We start from the raw sequence: 15,837 nt of genomic DNA, 5'->3' as shown, positions 1-15,837 counted from the left end.
TCCGTCCCTGCTCCTGCCCACCTAGCAGTTCAAAAGCACGTCAAAGTGCAAGTAGATAAATAGGTACCGCTCCAGCGGGAAGGTAAATGGCATTTCCGTGCACTGCTCTGGTTCGCCAGAAGCGGCTTAATCCTGCTGGCCACATGACCCGGAAGCTGTATGCCGGCTCCCTCAGCCAGTAAAGAGAGATGAGCGCCGAAACCTCAGAGTCGGTCACGACTGGACCTAATGGTCAGGGGTCCCTCTACCTTTACCTTTAAAGGCCCAGTTTGGAAGCATCTCAAATCTCCAATACCTTTGTAAACAGAACAAGACCTTTAAGTGGAACAAATGAATCCCATGGGCGGTATGTGGTCTGCCCCTGAATGAGGCTGCTTGGCATCCCTTGGAAGTAAGGCAGTGTAGCGTCTTTAGCACTCTGCAGGCATAAGCAACCCATTTCCTCTACTTCCCAAACTCTAGAGCAGGGATGGGGAACCTGTGGTCCTCTGGATTAAATGCTGGACTATGGTTCCCATCATCCTTATTTACTGTCCATGCTGGCTGGGGCTGATGGAGTCCAACACCATATGGAGGGCTAGAGTTTCCTCATCCCTGCTGTAGAACTTTCTACTGTCGTCTAGGCCAGAGTTATTCTACTTGAGCCAAACTGTAGCAGCCATTTATGAACTGGATCGTATTCACTAATGCAGTGCCTCACTTCTAACAGCAGTATCTGTGCTCCACATCCGCTTATCGGGCGCACAGACACTTCCCAACGGAGCATCCAAATGTGTTAAGAGATTCTACCGGATGGCCCCCACAAAATTACTTCCCGAGTGTCACACATTGGATGGTTTCCGCACCTATGCCCACACGCGCGCATTTCCTTTGAGGCAACCTGTTTTGATGGGAAGTGGAGGATTTCCTTTGTTGTGAATAAGCCCAACGTGCTACTTTTGAGATTGAAAGTATTTATCTGAAAACAGATAGGAAACCCATGCTTCCTGTTTTGAGAAGGAAAAACAATCGTCCAACAGGTTACACTTAAAAATACTAGCAGAAAAACCACAGCCTTTCACTTGAAAGCCATACAATATTACTCTATGCAGACACAGATGCAGAAGAGAGACAGAGACCTAATATTGTATGAGCGTAATTTACAACGTTCGTGATATTTTAAAATCTGTATGAAAATGCCCTTAGGATACACCCATTAAATGGCGCGTCCATGAAATCCCACATCTGTACCTCCTTTAATAGTTTATGCAAGAATTCATCTAAGTTGTGGGTGGAAAGACTAGGGTTTTAAACGGGGGGGGGGGGGAGAGACATCTTGTGAAAACAGAATTTAAACACTGACTGTTTTGTACTTCACCACTATAGAAAAAGTACAACCAAACAATAACTGTTATCAAGCTTTCCATCAAGTGAAAAGAAGGAAGAGTTATTAACAAAGCCATCAGTGGCTGATACAACTTTTCCCCTGAACAAATTATTTTAAAAACAACCATGGTCCTTCTCAGCTTAGATCTTTTAAAAGCACAAAATAAAATGGTACAGTGGTACCTCAGGTTAAGTACTTAATTCGTTCCAGTGGTCCGTACTTAACCTGAAACTGTTCTTAACCTGAAGCAGCACTTCAGCTAATGGGGCCTCTTGCTGCTGTCGGAGCATGATTTCTGTTCTCATCCTGAAGCAAAGTTCTTAACCTGAGGTAATATTTCTAGGTTAGCAGAGTCTGTAACCTGAAGCGTATGTAACCCGAGGTACCACTGTAATGTCCTGCAATTCTCTTTCACTGCCCTATCATAGCCTTTTCCCATCCTTAATATGAGCTTCACTCAAGGCATTTCAGTGCTCTTGCAATATTCAAGAGATTCTTTCCAGAAGTTGCAGGGCTGTAATTCCGATCATTCATGACCATTAGCCATACTGCCTAGAGCTGGTGGATACTCGGAGTCCAACAACATCCCGAGGGCCACAGGTTGGCAACCCCTGCCACACTGTTTGGAAGGCTGATTTCAGCCATCTTCCAGCATCCTGTTTATGGAAAATAATTCAGGTTTCCACAGCCAACATAACACAATACCAACCAGAGTTGTTCTCTAATTTTCAGATCATTACTTCCCCATGTTGTGCCCTGGAATGAAGTCCAAGAAACAAGTTGACCAAACTTGCAACTAATTTGTATTAGTTTGTCTGCGGTTTATCCCTTTTAATTTATATAACTGTGATCTTAAATTATTGTAAGGCATGTACACAGGCACTAGATGGGTATGGCGGAAATTGCACAATTCAAGGGAAAACCTTTCAGCTATGCAAATTAAAGTGGAGCTTTCTGCAACTTGAATCCACGAGTAAGCACCTTTATACTTTTGCACTTTCTAGCTGGGGTGCATAAATCAAAGTTTTGGGGGTTTTTTGTATCTGGTGTAGGAGGTGGAAGACTGGATTAAGTTACAAACCTAGGAAAGCCAAGAAATGCAAGTACGGCTGCAGGCAAAATAAATGCAAACCTATCTTGTGGAATTTGGGGGATTTCACAGCACTCCTCTTCCTCATAATCCTAAAGGGAGGCTGTGATTGGCTGCACTAAATTCTATGATATGCTTTCAAGTTCTATCGAAGTTCAGCAAAGTAAAAAAAAACACCCAACACAAGTCATTAACCATTTACGTTAATGTGAACTGGAAATAAAACAGCACCTTCTTCCCTTTCTGCACATGCCAATTTGCACTTACTCTGTGAAACCAAAACTGAACGTGGTCTTTATTTTATTTTTCCTCCTCTCCTCTGGCATATTTCATTAAGGCAAAAAAAGCCCTGTGTTTTAAAATATTACCTGGCCACAATGGCATGCCCTCAACCATGCTTTGGCCTTCTGCTTCTCAAACAAGACTCCCAATTTATGCCACGTCACAAACCACTTTTGAAACTAGGGTGGCTTTCAACACCAGTTTGTATTGTGGAATGGGAAAACCTGCAGCCTGGCCAGTGCAATGGATGATGGGAGTTGTAGTTCAAAACATCTGGAAGGCACCAAGTTGAGGGAAGGCTGTGTCAAGCCTTCTGGGACTAGTGTTTCTCCAGAAGCACCTCCTGCATCCCATATGAAATGCAGCAGGTGGGGGGTCTGAGACAGGCCTTTTGGACTATGATGCTCAAATTCCAAAACTCCCTTCCAAAAACGGCCATTTTGTCATGCTTGCTGCTCGCACTGGCTGCATTGGAACACCATACTATGCCCATTTTATCTTGATGGGAGTTAGGCATAGTGAACCTTGGGCTCACCTGCTGTCCCCTCTCAGGCATGGCTGGGAGGAGAATGGAGGCGTCTGTGACCGTTTTTGATTAAATACATCTTAGGTTTAAAAAAAGGTAAAGGGACCCCTGACCATTAGGTCCAGTCATGGCCGATTCTGGGGTTGCGGCGCTCATCTCGCTTTATTGGCCGAGGGAGCCGGCGTGCAGCTTCCGAGTCATGTGGCCAGCATGACTAAGCCACTTCTGACAAACCAGAGCAGCACACGGAAACGCTATTTACCTTCCCGCCGGAGTGGTACCTATTTATCTACTTGCACTTCATGCTTTCGAACTGCTAGGTTGGCAGGAGCAGGGACCGAGCAACGGGAGCTCACCCCGTCGCAGGGATTCAAACCGCCGACCTTCTGATCAGCAAGTCCTAGGCTCTGTGGTTTAACCCACAGCGCCACCTGTGTCCCTTACATCTTAGTTTTATATTAAAACCTTAAACTGAGGTTATAATCTTGATTATGGTTTGTTGAAACAATCCAGTTTCGTAATCAATCATTTGAAGCTGGCTGGTTTCTAACAAATCATAATTAAGATTAACCAGAGTTTGATGGCTTCAGAGGAAGCAACAAATTGCAACTATATATGGACATTTAAGCTTCTTAATGCCTTGTGGCCACACCAGAGGAGAAGGGTTATCCATGGTTTACCATGTCATCCGAACACAGATATTTGAAGCTTTTAAAGAAAGTCTTTATTGTAAGGCTCATTAATAAATTGACCTTTATTGTAAGGCTCATTAATTAATTAATCTTTCATGAGCTTCTTTTAATTCTGTATACTGCTGGTTGCATTATCATTGTTTTAATATTTTCATTTTCTTGTTTTTAATTTGTGAACTGTGTGTTTCAATAAACTATGATTAAAAAGTAACTCGCTTGATCCCAGAAGTAATATTTATGCAGGTTTTAGATGTGCTTCATTTTAACAGAAAACTGATACTTTCTCTCTCAGTGGTTTTTTCCAGTTCTGCTAATTCAAAACTAAATTGTAATGAGTAAAGAGAAAAGCTTCAAGGTTAGTTCAAAGCAATTCTACTCTTTTAAAACCAATATAGTTGCATTATTACAACAGGGTGAGAATGAAATGTATCCATGATAAATTTCTGGAATATACTTTTCAGTAGCAAGTTTACACCACAGACTCAAACGTACGTGTTAAAATGTACTGTACAGTACAAATACAGAACTGTATTACAATCGAAAACAAAGCACAGGGCTATTTCTCAGTGTCCAGAGATCATAACAGCAGAGAAAATGTTTCCTTTACTTACTGGTATGTAGTAGATGCTCATTTTGGGGGCTTCATTGGCCGTGAACAGCATTCCTAAAGATTATAAGAGAATCTTGTAAAAGACAGGACATCCCCTCCCATTTTTAACTTTCAGAAATTTGAACTGAACACACTTGGTGAGAACATGAATTCCAAAGCTATTACTAAAAAGAAATCGGAGAGCACTATAGACATACCAGCTCTGGGCTCAGTAAAAGCTCCACTCTTTTGAGTGCCCAGAGCTGTTCCTGTTTCCTCTTCTTCTCTTACCACATACACCCTCACCCAGTCAAATGCCATTTTATTTTATTTTATTCAAAAAGTCAACTTTCCAGACCAATCCTCAATACCATCCAAGTATCTGAAAAATGGGGGGTTAATTTTTGTTATCCCTAGAAAGCAACAACAGATGCAGTCCTCCCATGAAATCAGTAGCAAAATGACCACGGATTTTAAGGGAGCAGGAATGAAAATGGTCAAATTTTCTGTTGCAGAGTTAATTATTAGTAGCTCCAGATGGTTTATATGAAATCTAGTCAGCTCTTAAAAGCTCGTTCAAGAATGTATACAATTGAGTGGCATCTAAATTTTATGAAATAAATAAAATAGAAATGTAAGATAGGGCTACCATACATCCAGATTTTCTTTAAAACAACTCAATAACTTTTGGGGTGTTCTGGTTTTTACTTTTTGAAATATGGCAACCCTATGTAAGAACCCATATGTGCCCATCTGAATTGTTTCAGGAAACCTACCCAGGCATGTGATTTCAGTACAGTGGTGCCTCACAAGACGAAATTAATTCGTTCCACGAGTTTTATCGTCTTGCGATTTTTTTCATCTTGCGAAGCACGGTGTCGGGAAAGTTTTAGAAAAGCTTCAAAAATCACCAAAGTCTTTAAAAACCTCAAAAAAGGCTACCACACCGCGTTCTATGAGTTGCTCCTCGAAGTCAAGTCGCAACTGTATTAACGGTGTTAGGAAAAAGGAAACAAACTTGCAAGATGTTTCCGTCTTGCGAAGCAAGCCCATAGGGAAAATTGTCTTGCGAAGCAACTCAAAAAACTAAAAACCCTTTTGTCTAGCGAGTTTTTTGTCTTGCGAGGCATTCGTCTTGTGAGGTACCACTGTATGTGATTTTAGTAAGTATAAATGTTTTAAAACTACCGTATTTTTCGCTCTATAACACGCACCTGACCATAACACGCACGTAGTTTTTAGAGGAGGAAAACAAGAAAAAAATATTCTAAACAAAACAGTGGATGTATGATTTTTGTGGTTCATGCTGTGGCCACAGACATGTGATCTGACGGTGAGTTTGGGGTAGCCCAATGCAAAAATCCTGAGGATCCATGTGGGTCCATGCTTTGTAACCACGCTTTTGCCCCATTGCGGCCCCATGAAACAGTGGGTGTGTGTGTGTTTTTTGTGCAGGCTGTAGCCATGGACATGCTATGTGATCTGATGGTGAATTTGGGGTGACCCAGTGCAAAAATCCTGAGGATCCATGTGGATCCGTGCTTTGTAACCACGTTTTAAGTGGGGAGGGAAGGAAAAGCACTCAAGGGACAAGGAGCACACGTGGGGGGGTGTGGAGAAGGGTGCTGCTAATAATGCAGGAGAGGCTCCTCTCCGGCTTTGCTCCTTTAGAACAAGCAGGCTCTGCGTCTCTCCCTCCTCCCCAGCAAGGAAACCACGATAGTAACCACTCTGAGACAAATCAAGAAAAAGTGCGACCAACACTCTCCCCCAACAAGCACAGTGAGGTCAACACACACACACACAGAGAGAGAGAGAGAGAACTGGCCCTAAAGTTGCAGGGCGCTGGAAGTCGCAGGGGCGCTAGGGGAGTGAATGGGAAGCAAGAGAAGGAGAAAGATCCCTCTCACACACAGAGACACACAGAGTGTCAATTCTAAAGTCGCAGGGGCGCTGGGGGAGTGAATGGGAAGCAAGAGGAAAAGGAGCCCTCACACACAGAGAGACACACAGTGTGGATTCTAAAGTCGCAGGAAGAGTGAATGGGAAGCAAATCACACACAGAGAGACACACAGAGTGTGGATTCTAACGTTGGGAGAGTGAAGGGGAAGCAAGAGGAGAAGCAGCCCTCACGCACACACAGACACACAGAGTGTGGATTCTAACGTGGGGAGAGTGAAGGGGAAGCAAGAGGAGAAGCAGCCCTCACGCACACACAGACACACAGAGTGTGGATTCTAACGTGGGGAGAGTGAAGGGGAAGCAAGAGGAGAAGCAGCCCTCACGCACACACAGACACACAGAGTGTGGATTCTAACGTCGGGAGAGTGAAGGGGAAGCAAGAGGAGAAGCAGCCCTCACGCACACACAGACACACAGAGTGTGGATTCTAACGTGGGGAGAGTGAAGGGGAAGCAAGAGGAGAAGCAGCCCTCACGCACACACAGACACACAGAGTGTGGATTCTAACGTCGGGAGAGTGAAGGGGAAGCAAGAGGAGAAGCAGCCCTCACGCACACACAGACACACAGAGTGTGGATTCTAATGTCGGGAGAGTGAAGGGGAAGCAGGAGGAGGAGAACGATAGCTCAAGCACACGCGCACACACACACACACACACAGCCCCTACAGTGCCTAATCCAAAATCGGACAGCAAAAAACTGCAGGCAGGGACAGAAAGCAGGGGTTGTTTTAAAGCAGCCAACTCCCGCTCTGCTTCTCTCCCTCCTTCCCGGCTCCGCTAGCTGACAGGAGCCGCTTACACCCGCTTTGCTGTTTCAAAGCGAGCCACGGACTGCTCACGACTGCAGCAGATTCCCCCGCCATCTGTAGGCATTCGCTCCATAACACGCACAGACATTTCCCCTTACTTTCTAGGAGGAAAAATCTGCGTGTTATGGAGCGAAATTTACGGTACTTGCTTTAAATTTTTTTAAATGTAATGTAACTTGTTTTTAATGTTTGCTTTTATTGGTATTTTTAATGAACACTTCAGATTGTGTTTTGTAACATATTTAGAGGTCTGTTGTTTGAATAAGTGATAGTAAGCAAATAAACTCTGCAGTTGGAGTCACTTTTTTCACCCTTCTGCTATGTCACAAGAGTGAGCAGAAGAGGGTTTCGACGAGTGGAAAAGCACCTTTGAAATCAAGCCATTTTCTTTTATCTTCTACTCACAGGAACGAATGATAATTTTTTCCCATCAGTCAGTGAAGAGGAGGTGAAAGGGAGGATTCAGTTTAATAATTATTTCAAAAGTTTCTAATAGTTCTGTCAAGAAATGGAAAACAACTTCCTAATGGAGGCAATATTCCCACAGACTGAAGGTGTGCACTCTTTGGGGCAGTGGCTGGATGCAGATATACGATAGGGAGAAATCTGAATTAAAGAGATTCCTAGAGCTCTTTTGTTTAAACACGCTAATCCTGATCACTGATTACAGGAAGAGGGACACACCTATTAAACCACAGAGCAGACTAATCAGATTATATGAAGAAGTATTTCAGACTTGTTTGAATAACCTCCTCATTACTAAAATACTGACACCTGAAATTATGCTGAGGAATGAGATCTTGTAGGGGTTTCATGAAGCCAGAGAAGAATGAAAGAATGAAACATCCAGTTTTGACAAGGATATGATTTTTATGAGAAACGAAGGATTTGGAATGTAGGAATGAGCTGAAGTGTGCAAGATAAAACACTGGAGACACAACTGACCGCTTGCTGTTTCTTGGATATAGATATTTATTCCGACAGGAACAACCTTTTTAGACAGGCACTATTAGGCTTGTTCCATCACAAGCATTTCTGCTTGCCAGATGGAACGGTCCCTCCTCTCCACCCCCCCACCATGCTGTTTTGGGGGTTCACCAGACCTGCCAGTCAATTTGGGGGTGTGGGATGTGAAGCCACATTGCACTAGCAAGAGCCCTTGTACTGACTTCCACTAGCATGCTGGCTCAGTTGAATCTAGCCCCTAGTCTCGCATAGGATTCCACAAACGGGCCTAGACATGGGATGACTTTCCACATTTGGCTAATTTGGCTGGGAATTTTGAAGTAGCCATTTATTTCAAAACTTGCAAGGAGCAACCATACATACTAATAGCACTCTCAGTTCTCTTGAGGGCTGGTCCTTATGTAGCCAAACCAACACAATGGGGCAGTGTCAGCTGGCCTGGAGAAACTCCCGAGGTTTGCAGACGTTAACTGGTAAGGGTGGAACACAGCCTGTGAAGAGGCAGTGTTGCCACACATGCACACTATGCAATGACAGGGCCTTGCCCTGGCTGTTGGAATGAGGGGCCCATCAGTGGCACATGAAGTCTGGTGCTGGCTCTGGAGACACTGTTTGGGGTGGGGCTGGGAGCCAGAAAACAAGGGGAACGGAATGATTTCAGGAATCCTGAACAAAAGCCCTCCATACTGCAATATTACGTTGCAGGTCCCCCTTCTGATTATTTGCAACCCAACAGAGGACCAAAATCAACCACACCCAGGTAGGAAAGTTACCAGAGGCAATCATGTTTGGACCAGCATGGTTACCTATCACCTGGTGAAGAATTTTCCACATACCTGAATTAGGATATATGCAAACATCATTAATATCATGTTCAGGCTCCAAAGAAGTGAATACCTTCCCCTGAAACAGAAAAATGTGAAACATAAAGGATTAACCCAGCTCTTTTAAAAGAGCCAGTTAGGCAATATAATAACCTCTCCATTGCATGGAAAAAGCTCCAGGTTCGACTCCTGCCATCTTCATTTGGACTGGAAAGGACTCCTGCCTATAACACTGGAGAGGTGCTGCTAATCAGTGTTGACAATGCTGGGCAGCTTTCCTATGTCAATTAATTGGAGTGACCTTAATTAATTGGAAGAAAATATTTTTAATCAACTGATTGATTCATCCATCAAAAGTGGTAGACCTAACATATTTCATGTCTCGCCTATCCAAATAGATTCTGAAGGCAGCTTACTCCAATTGAAAAATACACAGGACCCACCCCCTTTAAAAAACAAGGTTTCAACAACCAAGCAAATATAAACAGTCTGAATCACTCTCACTTTAGCCTGCCTTTACTGAAGACATTCTCAAAGGAATCTTACATAATTTTCACCTGCTAATATTCACTGTCTGTGAAAATGGTCAGCTCATGTGAAAGTTTTATTTCCTGCATGGTAAGGACTGAACTGCAGAAGAGGAACTCTCCAGACCAGAGCTTTCCAAACTGTGTGTCGCGACACGTTAGTGTGATGGCTGCACTGTGTAGGTGTATTGTACAAATGCTCCATGCACTGGGGCTGGAAAGAGGTTAGTTTAACCTCTGGCTTGCTAGTAAAACTGAATTACCGTGTCGCGAAACGATGCGTGTCTAAAAAGTGTGTCACCAACATGAAAAGTTTGAAAAGCTCTTCTCCGGATAGTTAGAACTTTTGCAAACAAGGTGTCATTAGTGGGTCCCAGAAAAAGAAAAGTAGAACAGGAAGGAAGACGAGGACAAAAGAGGAAAGAAGAGAAGGTGTGTGTCTATCCATCTGTCTGTGCTGGGAGGCCCTGGGGGAGGAAAGGAGCAGAAGAGAACAGGTTTGATAGGCCCTTCTTGCATTTTGCACCAGTTGCATTAGTGGCAGTTTGCTGCCTGCTGAATAACCAGGCTTCCTCAAACATGGCCCTCCAAATGTTTTGAGACTACAGTTCCCATCATCCCTGATCACCGGTCCTGCTAGCTAGGGATAATGGGAGTTGTAGGCCAAAAACATATGGAGGGCCGAGTTTGAGGAAGCCTGCTTTGGACTGATCCAGCACGGTTCCTCTCATGCTCTTAAGCATCCTTATTTGCTCTCTAATACTTTCAAGGTGTGGGCTACAGTCTTTTCCATTCAGAAGGTGACAGTGCATGTTAAGACACGCAGTTCTTTAGCCCAGTGCTCTGCAGTTAGGATGCAGTAGTCTGCAACAGGCTCCATTTTATTTTATATAAACTAGGGCGAGGCCACCCAAATCGCTTCAGGCAATTTCCCGCTATAGCCATTTGGGCAGAAACGCTGAATGTCCAAGTTCTATGCAGCCTCTTCGCTATATAAAAAAAGACTGATGAAAAATAAAGTGAGACATTATAAATGCTTATGACCTGCAGTATACCTGCACTTTAAGAGGCGCAATAAATATGATCCAGTTGCAAGTAATTCAAGATCTGAGAACTATAAGCAAGCAGTTCTTTAAAATTCCAGGATATGTGCTCTGTGTGTGTGTTTTTAAGCACAGACATCCAAGCCATACATACTGCAGCACGGGCATAAAACTGCCTTCCACTGACAGCCAGGTCCTATATATTAAAAAGAAGGCAATCCGCTGATTATGTCTTTGCATATGTGAAAGAAAGAATGGAAATCAGGACCTTCACTGAGAAATGAATCAAGGCCCACATGGTGCATATAAGGTGGCTGGATTTGCAAATTGGGACATTTAAGAAAGTTGTGTGTAATAGTGAGAGAAATGACTGCAAGGCTCATACAGTAGCCTCCTCCTTCTAACAGGTGCCAGTGAGGAGCCCCCCCCCCCATCGCAAACATGCAATCTTTAGCTGAGGTGGGACAAACTTCCTGCCTGCTGCGATAGGAATCAGCCTCATGCTTTTCGTGCCGTGTGTGGACACAGCCTTGCTGGACCGCTAAGGAAAGGACAAGTAATGGATTTCCCCCCCTTCCATGGGAAGTGTGTGGATTTCCCATTCCACTATATAACATTTTCCAAATATGTATCCCGGGGGGAAATCACTCCAAAAGACTCACGTAGAAAGGAAAAGAAGTTTGGTCACAACCAGCCCTGATTCGCAAGTGGGGAGGGGGGCAGAAGGAGGAAGGAGAGCGGCTGCTTTGAAGCGAGCATCATGTCGCCTGACCCAGTCATTCACTTCTGGGCATTACGGCTTCTGCTTCTTGTTTCCTCCTTACCTCGCTTCCACCATCCGCAGCAATGATCTCCCATGTACCAGCAAAATGCACTGGCATTGCCTTTTAAGGCCTTTTTATTGTTTTATCACCTGTTGTTTGCTGCCACAGACTCCTTTGGGTAAATAAAAAGCTTGGTAAATAATAAAATAATGAATGCTAAATCAGGGCTGGGGAACTGGTGGCCTTCGAGATCCGGTTGTTCTCCCAACTCCCATCGGCCAGGGATGATGGGATTTTGGAGTGCAGCAACACCTGGAGGACCGTAGGTTCTCCATCCCTTAGCTGAATCATGGCTGTTGCTTGCCTGCTGTGAGTGGCACATGCTGGGACAGCAGCAGGAAGGCCCGTATTCCTGGCTCAGACATGACATCAGGCCAGTGCTGAGCCTCATTAGAGCAGAGGGGAAACCACACCAAAGTCCAGGGGTCAAACTAGCAAAGATTGATCATAACTGTGATAACCTATGTTGGAAATGTAAAGAAAAAGAAGGAACCTTTTATCACACGTGGTGGACTTGCCCCAAGGTGATAGACTTCTGGGAAAATATTTATAGTAATATAATAATATTGAACTGGGGGGGAAAATTGTTGAAATATATATTTATAAAGAAACCAGAGGCCTTTCTCCTTGGAATAACAGGTTTGGAATTGCCCAAGAAAGATGTTAAATTATTTTTGTATGCCACAACTGCTGCTCAAATATTACTAGCTAAGAAATGGAAAACGCAAGAACTACCAACTGTGGAAGGATGGCAGATGAAGATGATGGGCTTTTCGGAGCTAGCCGACCTGACCAGAAGAGTCCGTGATCAGAATGAGGAGGAGTATCAGGAAGAATGGACGAAATTTAATGACTACTTAGTTAAATACATCAAGTTAAATTAATTGGAAAAAGCTTGCAATTTCCAGTTAGGCTTAGGGTATAAATAAGTAATATGAGGAATTATTATGTATAATGCTGAACTGGGAAGAAAGACTGATGTTAAGTGATTAAGTTAAGATTTTAAGAACTTTGATTTGGAAAACCGTTAAAATGATATCCATTGAAATTCAACTAGGGGGATACGAGGAAGTCACTTAACAATGTTAAGAAGATTAGTTTTAATAAGGATATGATTTATGTTTGTCTATTTATTTGTTAGTGCGTTTTTTAATTTTGTGAAAATCAATAAAACTTTTTGAAGAAAATAAAAAGTCAGGGGTGGGCAGAGCAGCTAGGCTGTAGAGGCAAGGAAGTACAGACTTAAAGTGGCCATTGATTTGGAGGGGAAAGAGAGAGATCTGGCCTAAACCTGTTCAATGCTGAATCTTCAATGATTCAGCTAATTAAGCAGATAAAAGGGTACAAAGCAGTTTGTTTCCTTTTGCACTCCTCCCTTTTTTCCCCTTGTGTGGTTGACAGCTTCACCTCCCTCCTGGGTGCTTCCTTTCCCTCCCTGTTTAATTTCTGCCACCCCACCCACTTCTGCTGCCTTCCGCCTCGGTAATTAACAGGAGGAAGGGTCTTCCCCCACCTCCGCGCTTTTGGAAAACAAAAGAGCTGGATGCTCCCCCGCTGCAGGCAAGTCTCTGTAGGTCCTCTCTGCCACACACCCTTCCTCTTTTCGCCACAGATTTCCAGCCAGAGACAGTTAAAGGAACCAGCATCAGAGAAGGAGAGGCCAGTGGGAACACATCACCTGCCCAGGAAGAACAACTGCATCTGCCTTGCAGCCAGAAATCTCCTCATTTGGCATTCCACAAGCCACTTTGAACTCTTGCAGGTGCAATTTGGAGAGACAAAATATATTGATTCTTGTTGCCTAGGACTGCATGACGTTCACATTCCAACACACAATTAAACACATCCTCACAAACATGCACTGGGCTGCAGTCCATGGGTTGGATCCAGATTAGAGTCACATGGAAGGGGGTTGGCGGAAAGTGACTACCCTTCTCCCAGCCCCACAAAGGCTTCTCCCATGGGAGACACAAGTTTTTTGGAGTGATACCTCTGGAAATATTGGAAAAAAAATATAATGGAATGGGAAATCAAAGGAGAAACTCAAAGGAAAGACAAAAGGAATTTGACTTACTGTGTCCTTGTTCCATAGCTTTATGATTCTTGAATCGGCAGAAATAATTAAATCTAATGAATTGTGGAACTGGATTGATTTGATAGGCAGACCATATTGGTGATCCTTCACTATTAATGGGCTGCTTGATCGGAGGTCATAAAAAAGAACCTGGAAACAAGTAAAGGTCACTGGATTACATGTTCAACATTCAAAAGAATATTAGAGGTCTAAAAATTATGTTAAGTTTTCAATAGGTGAACAATTATCAGATAAATATAGAGGATTTCCACAGTATTTCTGAAGAGGAACGAATAACAGCATCATAGAATCATGAGATGTGTTTATTCCGTAAGAATTAAGCATGAGCCTTCAAACACTGAGATCTATAAAAAGAAAGGATCTCTATAGATGAATAGAGCAAAGAAGCAGTGTTAAGCTTTGTCCTGGTTTGCACATCATAGTAAAACAGAGCAAAATGGGTGTGATCTCCTCTTCAGGAGCCAGTACATTCACACTAAGCCATAGTTTGGCTTGTGTGAGAACGTAACTTTTAGCTTTTCTTAAGCATAACTCATGTTTAAACTTACTTTGCATAACTCGCATTTTTCAGCCTGCAGGGCAGTAGAAAAGTTGTTGAACCCCCAGATCTGCCAAATTCTCATCCCACTGTATGCTTTACAAATCCCCTATTTGTATGTCGGGTGGTTGAAAAGAATAGGTGTGTGTGGAATTGGTCAGGTTGTAACAAGCTAATCTTAGAATCATCCAGTTATGTCTGGCCTTGCAGTAATGTGCTACCATATTTTAATGTTTCAACATTTTAATGTTGTATTTTAATCTTGTTTTTAAGTTGTATTCATTCAACTTGTTTTTATTATTGCTTGTTAGCCGCCCTGAGCCCGGCCTTGACTGGGGAGGGCAGGGTATAAATAATAATAATAATAATAATAATAATAATAATAATAATAATAATAATAATTTATTATTATTATTACCATATAAAAAACATTTATATTTCATTCACTCTTAAACATTTGAAGAAATAAATGAATCCTCCTCTGCAATAATTAATTAAGTTGCTGTTGTTGTTATTAACACTGATCCATTATTTCCACAAAAACACCTCAAAGCAACTTGCAATACAGAAATCAAGACAATGTTGCTATCAGTTCCCCATATGGGGAACCTTTGTAACAAGAGCACATAGACAGCAAACCATCACCAAACTGGGCATGCAACAAATTGCTGCAGTTTTCCATGTATAACACGACTCCTACTTTTGGGAGCCCAAAATTAAGAAATCAGTATTTTAAAGTTGTTCACCTTTTTGACAAATTTGCCCAAAAAGTTGTTGAGCTTTTTTGGGGCAATCCATGGTGTGGTGGGAACCTACTACTCCCCAGATGTAACTGTACCACAAGTCCCATCATCCCTGCTCATTGGCCGTGCTTGCTAGAGCTAGTGGAAGTTGTAGTTTGGCAATCTCTGGAGAGCCACAGGTTCCCTATACCTGCCCTAAAGAAAATCACAGCATGAAACAAAGGAGCACAAGTTGCATTGGAACTGTAGCTTCCTTGGGAAGCTGAGGCAGGAGGCAATTTCAACAGGGTCCCCCATCACATGCACATGCAGCTCAAGATCGATTTGACACATTCCACAGAACGTATGGCCCACAATTCATATGCCAATAGAAGACCTGGACACAGTCTTGCACACCAGCCCAGTTTGCACATAATGGTAAACCATGGTTAATGGTTTACGATGAACACATTCAATTGCTCTTGCTTTACTTTTACCCTCTAACCAGCAGCAGCAACAAACCACAATACCCGGCTTAGCATTATGTTCAAACAAGATTTCACCCAGATAAACTTTGGTTCATTTCACCCAGATAAACTTTGGCTTAACCTCATGGCTTGTTTGGAGTGAAACAAGCCACAAAACTTTGTTTGGATGTAGCACTAAGGCTCTTGCTAGAAAGAAGATCTCAACCATGTTCAGAGCAAACCGTTATTTATGATTTACATGTGAATGCCACCAGGGACATTTAAGAATCTGACATAATGTAGCCTTTGCTCAGCAGAGAAATGTAGCACAAAGCCCATAGCAACTAAGCTGACAGCATAGCTACCTGCCCCGTGGATGTTCCAACAGCCATATTCAATGTTCCATCAAACTTCAGGGCCGAAATAGAGGGCAGACCATCTATCCTGAAAGAATTTGAGAAAAACCTCATTCTAGTTAATTGCCACAATCACTAACGCATAAGGATCAGCACC

General features: G+C 43.0%; 1 protein-coding gene across 1 annotated transcript in view; it reads right to left on the bottom strand.

Moving 5' to 3' along the window:
* The window catches only part of NOL10 (nucleolar protein 10), a 44,024-nt gene that overhangs the window by 15,228 nt on the left and 12,959 nt on the right, over positions 1 to 15,837 (bottom strand). The window contains exons 10-13 of the mRNA XM_082218296.1: positions 15,690 to 15,768; positions 13,577 to 13,726; positions 9,121 to 9,187; positions 4,568 to 4,620 (exon numbers count right to left, since the gene is read on the bottom strand). Coding sequence (XP_082074422.1) covers positions 4,568 to 4,620; positions 9,121 to 9,187; positions 13,577 to 13,726; positions 15,690 to 15,768 — 349 coding nt within the window. The remainder of the gene's footprint in view (positions 1 to 4,567; positions 4,621 to 9,120; positions 9,188 to 13,576; positions 13,727 to 15,689; positions 15,769 to 15,837) is intronic.

Source organism: Podarcis vaucheri, assembly GCF_965113315.1.
Source record: "Podarcis vaucheri genome assembly, chromosome: 3".
Lineage (NCBI taxonomy): Eukaryota > Metazoa > Chordata > Lepidosauria > Squamata > Lacertidae > Podarcis > Podarcis vaucheri.
The sequence above is the reverse complement of the archived record's forward strand: the minus strand, read 5'-3'. Positions and strand labels throughout refer to the sequence as shown.